This window comes from Notolabrus celidotus, chromosome 6 (genome assembly GCF_009762535.1).
Source record: "Notolabrus celidotus isolate fNotCel1 chromosome 6, fNotCel1.pri, whole genome shotgun sequence".
Lineage (NCBI taxonomy): Eukaryota > Metazoa > Chordata > Actinopteri > Labriformes > Labridae > Notolabrus > Notolabrus celidotus.
In genome coordinates, this window is record NC_048277.1 from 38251011 (window position 1) to 38260398 (window position 9388).

At 35.4% G+C, this 9388-nt stretch overlaps 1 protein-coding gene across 1 annotated transcript; it reads left to right on the plus strand.

Annotated features, from left to right (window-relative positions):
• The first annotated feature begins 733 nt into the window (after positions 1-733).
• myod1 (myogenic differentiation 1) lies at positions 734-5713 on the plus strand. Its single transcript, XM_034685920.1, has 3 exons — positions 734-1494; positions 3474-3555; positions 5018-5713. Exons 1-3 carry the CDS (start codon positions 913-915, stop codon positions 5236-5238), a joined length of 885 nt encoding a protein of 294 aa, XP_034541811.1. The 5' UTR covers positions 734-912; the 3' UTR covers positions 5239-5713.
• Positions 5714-9388: the final 3675 nt, after the last annotated feature.

A 9388-nucleotide genomic window follows, 5' to 3' on the forward strand; every position in this document is an offset into this window, starting at 1 on the left:
ATCATTTTGAATTGAATCTTATTTTAATGTTATTTCTTATTTTTTTGTGACATTTTTTTGACTTACTTTAAAAAGCAAAGAAGCTAAAAGTTATTTGACAGCTGTTTTAACACCAAAAAACAAAACAAATTCTACTTACCTGTGAAAATAAACAATAATCTGACGCCTCTCATGTTTATTTTTATTATACCTACATGTTTTAATTCATTCTCCTCTCTCTATCTCTCTGTTTCCCCTGCAGGCCTCACCGGCCTTCTGTATCTGATGAGGCCTCACACTCACATCTTCATTTAATATTACACAAAATAAAACATGAGGCTGAATGTTGATTTTATTTTATGTTGTTGTTTTTAAAAATTAGCCTGATTTAATGACTTTATTAATATTTAAAGAGGACTTAAATTAATTAATCTCTAAAATAAAAACTCTCTTTCTCCTCTGAGCACGTGTGTGTGTGTGTGTGTGTGTGTGTGTGTGTGCGTGTGTGTGTGTGTGTGTGTGTGTGTGCGTGTGTGTGTGTGTGTGTGTGTGCAGCAGTATATTACCCCTCTGTTACTGCTCTGTTAGGGGTAATTGTACACTAATTACCGTAAAGTTGTAAACCCCTCCTGCTGCTCTCTGATTGGTCGGCCCCCTGCAGCCGTCGTGCTGCTGGCCCCGCCCCCCTCGTGTGTCCCAGGTATAAGACGAAGCAGGTCAACAGCTGAGGGGACAGAACAGTTTGTGACAGGACTCTACATTCCCCCAGAACCCTGAGACCACTTCAGTCAGAGTTCCTCTCCTCCTCTCATTGGTCCTCCTCCTCTTCCTCCTCTTCCTCCTCCCCCTCCTCTTCTTCTTCTTCTTCTTGTGTTTGGACTCCTCAGAGTCCCTCTCTGGATTTGTCCTCTCTGGGCTGTTCTGGACTGCACCATGGAGCTGTCGGATATCTCTTTCCCCATCCCCGCCGCAGATGATTTCTATGACGACCCCTGCTTCAACACCAGCGACATGCACTTCTTCGAGGACCTGGACCCGAGGCTGGTCCATGTGGGCCTCCTGAAGCCGGACGACTCCTCCTCTGTATCCTCGCCCTCCCCTTCCTCCTCCTCTTCCTCCTCCCTGCACCTCCATCACCACGCCATAGAGGTGGAGGATGACGAGCACGTCCGCGCGCCCAGTGGGCACCACCAGGCGGGCCGCTGCCTCCTCTGGGCCTGCAAGGCCTGCAAGAGGAAGACCACCAACGCGGATCGCAGGAAGGCCGCCACCATGCGCGAGCGCCGGCGGCTCAGCAAGGTGAACGACGCGTTCGAGACCCTGAAGCGGTGCACGAGCGCGAACCCGAACCAGAGGCTCCCCAAGGTGGAGATCCTCAGGAACGCCATCAGCTACATCGAGTCCCTGCAGGCGCTGCTGAGAGGGGGGCAGGACGAGGGCTTCTACCCGGGGCTGGAGCACTACAGCGGGGACTCGGACGCCTCCAGCCCCCGGTCCAACTGCTCCGACGGCATGGTGAGTTCAGGGACCGACAGGTGGTGCAGAGGGGAGAGGGTGGAAGGGGAACTGAGTCCTGCTGATGGAGGAGGATTAATGTGTCCAAAATGCGCTTTTACGCACGGAAACATTCCACCTTCACATTCTGTGATTTTACTTAATTCATTATTCACTTTGAATTTTATTTAATCCATTATCACAGATTTTTAAATGTTTGGCCTTCTTGTGTTTTTGATGTTTTTTAGTTTTTGTGCTTTTTTAATATTTTCGTTCAGTTCTGTCAGAACTGTTTCAGATATTTCTGCACACATGAGTTCAGGGCCTGACAGGTGGTGCAGAGGGAGGAGAGGGGAGAGGGTGCAGGAGGAACTGATAATAATAATAATAATAATAATACATTTTATTTAGAAGCGCATTTCAAAACACTCAAGGTCACTTTACAGACAGATTAAAACATAATAAATAAAAACAAGCAGAGTCACACCAAGTTAAAATGAGGCAGTGAAGTTAGACAGGGAATGCAGTTTGAAGTTTGGATTTGAACTGAGTCCTGCTGTGGTGGAGTAAAGTGTCCAAAATGCGCTTTTACGCACGGAAACATTCCACCTTCACATTCTGTGATTTTACTGAATTAATTATTGACTTTGTATTTTATTCAATCTGTTATGACAGGTTTGTAAATGTTTGGCCTTCTTGTGTTTGTTTTTTTACCCTCGTGATGTTTTTTTAGTTTTTGTGTTTTTTTAATATTTTCGTTCATTTCTGTCAGAACTGTTTCAGATGTTTCTGAACACAGGAGCTCAAAACAAAAGCAAAATAAAACCCTTACAGCTCAAATTAAGTTTACATCTCATGGAATAAAGTTTCCTGTCACATTTAAACTCCATGTTAAAAAGTAAAAAAAAAAGGCCTTTTGTAATTTAACCCGTTTTTAAAATTGTCCTTCATATATTTAGTGACGGAAAACATTATATTAAATTATTATATTTGGTTATTTCGTTTTGTTACTCTCAGCAATATTACAGGTAATTATATGATTATTCTAAAATATGAAGAATGTGTTTTTATTGAATTAATTATCCACTTTGTATTTTATTTAATCCGTTATGACAGATTTGTAAATGTTTGGCCTTCTTGTGTTTTTGATGTTTTTTAGTTTTTGTGCTTTTTTAATATTTTCGTTCATTTCTGTCAGAACTGTTTCAGAATCAGAAAGAACTTTAATCACAGTGTATCTCAAGAATACAAAGAATTTGACTCCCTGTTCAAACATAAATATACAGACACTAAAAATCAAGTACTAATAAAAAATATATAAAATATATAAATAAGTACAAAAAGGCATGAGTGCAATAAAAGAAACAATAGACAAACATGATAATGTGCAATAGTGTAAGGATGAAGGTGGCTCTGTCCATGAGGTAGCTGGTTTCTGACAGTGTTAGTGTTCATCAGTGTGACGGCCTGGAGGAAGAAGCTGTTCCTGTGTCTGGATGTTTTTGCAGTCAGAGCTCTGATATAATAAAATATCTGTATTTCAGATATTTCTGAACACAGGAGCTTTAAAACAAAAGCAAAACAAAACACTTAAAGCTCAAATTAAGTTGAAGTCTCATGGAATAAAGTTTCCTGTCACATTTAAACTCAGTGTTAAAAAGTCAAAAAGGCCTTTTGTCATTTTAATTTAAAATTGTCCTTCATGTATTTAGTGACAGAATGCATTTTATTAAATTATTATACTTGATTATTTCGTTTTGTTACTCTCAGTCATGTTGTAGTTAATTATGTGATTATATTAAAACATGAAGAATGTGTTTTTATTCATAGATTGAATTCACTTCTTTATATTCTCTTTTTCATTTCTGGAGTAGATCAAGTTTATTTGGCTGTAAAAGGTGGTTAAGGTGTTTGAGGCTTTAAAAGGTGTTTCAGGTTTTTTTAAAGTATTGATGTTTAATTTTAATCTTCTTCTTCTTCTTCTTTGTTTTTCTCTTCAGGCTGATTTCAACGGGCCGAGCTGTCCGTCACGCAGAAGAGGAAGTTATGACAACAGTTCTTATTTCTCTGAGACTCCTCACGGTGAGACACCTGAATGCATCTTCAATCAAATGTGACGATCAGACATTAATTCAGATTCAAACCAAGAATTCAAATAAGTAGAATTAAATTGAGTTAAACTTTAAAACAGATTTCAAAATAAACAAATAACTCATCTAATGTAGTTTTTTAAAAATAATATTAAAAGTCTTTAGATTTTACTCACTACTCTTTGTTTAGTATTTTTAAAATATGACATACAATAAAATATAAATTCAGATTTTTTAAAATCAGAATGCGAAAGAAATGAGTTTAAAATTGCATTAATTTATTTAAATTTGTGTTTAATGTCAGAAAATGTCACATTTGTGTTTTTGTAGTTTACTAAAATATTTTTAAAGTTTTACCTAAAGAAGCTAAATGTGTGTTTGACAGTTTTTAAAACATTTGTGCGTCGTTATTTTAATTAAATGAAAGATTCAAACAAAGAATTAAACAGAGTTTTCAAAATAAAACAAATAACTCTTTTTAAAGTTGTTCAATTTAGTTTTTAATGTCTTCTGAAAGACTTAAGATTTTACTAACTACTCTACTTTTTATTATCTGTAAAAATATATTATATCAATAAGATATAAATATAAATTCAGAATTTTTTAAAATCAGAGTGAGAAAAAAAAGAGTTTAAAATTTGGTTTAATTATTTAAATTGAGTTTAATGTCAGAAAATGTCACATGTGTTTTTTGAAGTTAACCAAAACATTTTTAAAGTTTTACCTGAAGAAGCTAAATGTGTGTTTGACAGTTTTTTGAAACATTTGTGCGTCGTTATTTTAATTAAATGAAAGATTCAAACAAAGAATTAAACAGAGATTTCAAAATAAAACAAATAACTCTTTTTAAAGTTGTTTAATGTAGTTTTTTTTAATGTCTTCTGAAAGACTTAAGATTTTACTAACTACTCTACTTTTTATTATCTGTAAATATGTATATCAATAAACTATAAATATAAATTCAGAATTTTTTTAAAATCAGAGTGAGAAAAAAAAGAGTTTAAAATCTGGTTTAATTATTTAAATTGAGTTTAATGTCAGAAAATGTCACATATGTGTTTTTGAAGTTAACCAAAATATTTTTAATAATTTACCTGAAGAAGCTAAATGTGTGTTTGACAGTTTTTTAAACATTTGTGCGTCCTTATTCTGATTAAATGTACTTTTTAAAATAATTAAAACACAAACAAAACCTTAAAAGTATCCAAACCAGTTTAGAATTATCATATAATAAGAGTTGAATTACATTTAGTCTAAAAACCTGAAGCTTTGTGCTGATTTAAAGTTTCATTTAATGTTTATTATTTTATAGAAACATGTGAAGGACAGGATTTTGGTTTTTAATGTTTGAAGTTCTTTATTTTGTAATTTGACACTAAAGCTGAATAAACTTTGACCCTTAAATCCTGAGAAACCGTTCCAGTCTTTAACCCCTTCTGTTCTGTCTCATGTAGGCGGTCTGAAGAGCGAGAGGAACTCGGTGGTCTCCAGTCTGGACTGCCTGTCCAGCATCGTGGAGCGGATCTCCACCGACAGCACCCTGCTGCCCGCCCCAGCCGACGCCCCCGTGTCCCCGCCCACAGACCCCGCCGGAGAGGCGGCGGCCCCCGGGCCCGTCCAGATCCCCTCCCCGACCGCCAACCAGGACCCCAACCTGATCTACCAAGTCCTATAGACCCCTCACAGACCCATCACACCGTCCAGAAACCAAACACAGCTGTGCTCACGAATTCTTAACGTTGTCGTGGAAGAGTTTTCGGCTGAACTTGAAAATGTATTATTTGAAACCAGAGATCAGCGCTCCACTTATACTGATGTTTTTTAAAGCTGAATGTATGGAAGGCCGTTCACGCCAGAAAAATAAGTTCTTGTGACTTTTAATTTTTTTTTTTATTTCAAGCCTCAGTTACAAAATCTTACTCACTGACTTTATTGGAGCTTTGAAAAGCAAGAAAAGTAATCAGGAAATCAGTCTGTTGGTTTGTTTATCATATATTTATTTTAAGTTTTTAATATTTTATAGTTGCTGACAAATCTCCATGCACTGGTGAACCTCAGAGAAACACAAGTGTTGTTTAAGTAACTGAATCAAAATGTAATCTAAATTCAGCTACTTTAAAAATTTAAATAAATTAACTTAAAATTTTAAATTGTAGACAGCTTTTCAAAAAATTAGTATTCACGATTAAAAAAAAAAGCTCCTTAACCGTTTTTTTTTTTTTGGCATTTTTTAATTTTGAAAAAAAAAAAAAAATTAATTGCCGAAAATCATCCCACCAAAGTTAAAAATTGTATTCCCTAAAGTTTTTTTAACTATCATTCCAAAGTTTCGATTCAATGGATTTTTTAAAATTTTGGCATGAACGGCCTTCCATAGCTTCAGAAAATGTCACAGATTCTTCTTTTTCCTGCTGTATATTTGTAGTTTTGGACGAAGCCACTGGAATGCTGGGAAATGTAGTTCTCTACATTTTTAACAGACTTACTGAAAAGTGTGAATCAGTTCAGTCTTGCTGTATTTTATTTTATTTTAAGTTATGAAAGTTAGAGGCTCAGCTGAGTCAGTCAGACGGACGTCTTCCTCTCTGTGTGTTCAGTCTATCCGATGAAGGATGGAGGCCCCGAAAAAAAACAAAACATCCATTTACATTCCTCCACTTTCGTCCGTCTGAAGTCCGAGAAGCCCCAGCTGTTCTCTCCCCTCAGGATAAAAAGAAACGCTCAAATTAAAAGACGAATAATTAACATTTGTAGAAATGTTCGGCTCACACCTCCAACTTAATGTCACTGTCGATTTCATTCTCTGCAGCGGAGGACCATTTTCCTGTTTGTGTACATATTCTGTAAATAAGAGCTGATTTGTTCCAACTGAAAATATTAATTATGTATTTAATGTTTCCGTCTGTATGTGCTTTTGTTTGTTGTGAAAATGTTAAACTTTATATTTATACATCTGAAAACTGAGTGACAGTCAAATAAATGAACTTATTTATACTAAAGACGCTCGACTCTGCTCGTTCACTTTTTAATATTTACTCAAACAGATCCTGAAAATGTGTAATGTATGTTTTAGAAATTAGTTCTTTCATAATTTAACATTTTTGAATTATTCCGTGCATGTTAAACGAAAAGCTAAATGTTTTAATGATGAAAATATTGACACCGATCCAGCTCCATAAATAAAACACAGTATTGCAGATTACATTAACATCTATGACAGCTTCAGCAATATTCACCTCCAAATCAAACTGACAAAATTAAAATATCATGAAAAACTTGAATATTTTTAGTCAGTTATTCCAAAAAGTGAAATGTTAATATGTTCCAGAATAATTTTGTTTATGTTTTAGTTTTCATAGTAATGGTCAGCAGTTCAAAAAACATAAAATATTGCAATATTGAATTTTTAGCTACTATACCAATTTGAAGTTAGGACTAAATAATTAAAATTAAGAATGAAAAATATTAAAACATTTAATTTGAGTTACTTTATCAATTTCAATGTATTATTAAATTAATAAAAAATAAGATTTAAAAATATTACAAGATTTTAATTTTTAGTCAGTTTACTAATTTGAAGTTATTGGTAAAAAAAAAAAAGATTAAAAAATATTGCAATATTAAATTTTTTGTTACAATACTAATTTGCTGAGTTAAGTTATTACTAAAAAATAAAAACTAGGACTTTGTTATATTCTAGTTTTTTTTTTAAATTAACTTTATCTCTTTATTTTTCTTGCTGAATCTGCAGAAAATGATATTGATTTTTCAAAAATGTTAACCTCCAAATTTAAAAACATTACGTCTTAAAACAATCTTGATGTTTTTTAAAAATTAAATCCCTAATTTGAAAATTAACTTTTATCTGCAATTTTTGGTGTATCTACAATAACAATAATAACAATTAATATTACATCTGTTTGTTTATTGTCACACTATGAAAGCTGAACATTTCTGACTAGTTTTATTTAATTTGTTAAAACAACATTTCAATTTAAATGCTATGCTAAATTAGAAATATGTTCTTTAAATAGTTTGTTGATTAATTAAACAGTTAAGCATTAAGATCTTCTTCTAAAAGACTGAATGGATAAGTTTATATATTTTATGAAACAAGCTGATGTGACTCAATGCTTCAACATGCTGATGGTTCAATCTTATAGTGACACCGCCCTCTTGTGGTCACTCAGAAGAACTGCAGCTACAGAAACTCTCCTCCTGCTGTCTTCAGGTTTTTAAAATCACTTCTGAAAGCTTTTAATGAAGCGTTTTATGATCTTATCATTATTAACTTTTCATTGAACAAAGTTAAACTCATACTATAAAAACCTGCAGGCTGATATCAACAAGAGGAAATGATACAAGTGAAAATAAGGCGAGTGAGCCTGATGTTTATAGATAGTTAGGACCAGGACCAGACTCATGTTAGACACACATCTGCTGAGACCGTGTTGGAGAGAGGGAAAGAGGGAGATGAAGAGAGAGAGAGAGAGATGATAGTGGGGAGACGGATAGTAGTAGTTGTAGCAGCTGGAGTCTGGACCACGTCCACAGCAGCAGAGATCCAGAGGAACCTACGAGACAAGGGAGCTCAGGGACTCCAGAAAGGTCTATGAAAAGAGAGAAGAGAGGGAGACCAGAAGAAAGAAAAAGAGGAGAAGAAATGGGGAAGGAAAGACAGAAGGAAAGGAGGGGATAAGAAAAGGAGATTGAATGAAAGAAAGAAGGAAGGAAGAAGGAAGAAAGAAAGAAAGAAAGAAAGAAAGAAAGAAAGAAAGAAAGAAAGAAAGAAAGAAAGAAAGAAAGAAAGAAAGAAAGAAAGAAAGAAAGAAAGAAAGAAAGAATTAAAGGAAAAAGGAAGGAAAGAAAGAAGGAAGGAAGGAAGGAAAGAAAGAAAGAAGGAATGAAAGAAAGAAAGAAAGAAAGGATGAATTAAAGGAAAAAGGAAGGAATGAAAGAAGGAAGGAAAGAAAGAAGGAATGAAAGAAGGAAGGAAGGAAAGAAAGAAAGAAGGAAAGAAAGAAGGAAGGAAGGAATTAAAGGAAAAAGGAAGGAAAGAAAGAAAGAAAGAAAGAAGGAATGAATTAAAGGAAAAAGGAAGGAAGGAAAGAAGGAAGGAAGGAAGGAAGGAAGGAAGGAAGGAAGGAAGGAAGGAAGGAAGGAAGGAAGGAAGGAAGGAAGGAAGGAAGAAAGGAAGGAAGGAAGGAAGAAAGAAAGAAAGAAAGAAAGGATGGAAGGAAGGAAGGAAGGAAAGAAGGAAGAAAGAAAGAAAGAAAGAAAGAAAGGAAGGATGAATAACAGACCCCAAAAAAGGAATCTACAGCAGAGATCCAGAGGAACCTACGAGACAAGGGAGCTCAGGGACTCCAGACAGGTCTTGGAGTCTGAGTTCTGTTACATGACGTCCCCCATCAGTGACTCTCACTTCTCTTTTGTTACTGAATCTGCTTCTTAAATGAAACGAGTTCATCAACCTGAGACCACCGAGCGTCCACAGTGACCTCGTCTTTATTCTCTTTTCACAATAAGTTCAACCGATTCTACTTCAACTCAAATCACGCACGGCAGGAGCTCGGTGTTGCTCCTCCAGCTCTCTCCGGCTCTCTCAGGTCCAGCAGCAGTATCATGCTGCAGGGTGGAGGAGAGCAATCAGTGAACAGTTTCCACCTGTGTTAATTAACTCCCACACACCAATCCCCTGCAGCTGAGCCTACACCTTACCCCACCACCACACATATCTACTATCTACTTCAACACCTGTAACAACGACCCGGTACAACTTAACTGTACACTGTCTATGTTTCCATGAGACTTTGAATTCCTCT

Bases quoted from the DNA above. Each gene is read 5' to 3' on its own strand.
- myod1 (XM_034685920.1), top strand. From the start codon at position 913: ATGGAGCTGTCGGATATCTCTTTCCCCATCCCCGCCGCAGATGATTTC. The intron at 1,495-3,473 runs GTGAGTTCAGGG...TTTTCTCTTCAG, and splicing joins CCAACTGCTCCGACGGCATG to GCTGATTTCAACGGGCCGAG. The intron at 3,556-5,017 runs GTGAGACACCTG...TGTCTCATGTAG, and splicing joins TTTCTCTGAGACTCCTCACG to GCGGTCTGAAGAGCGAGAGG.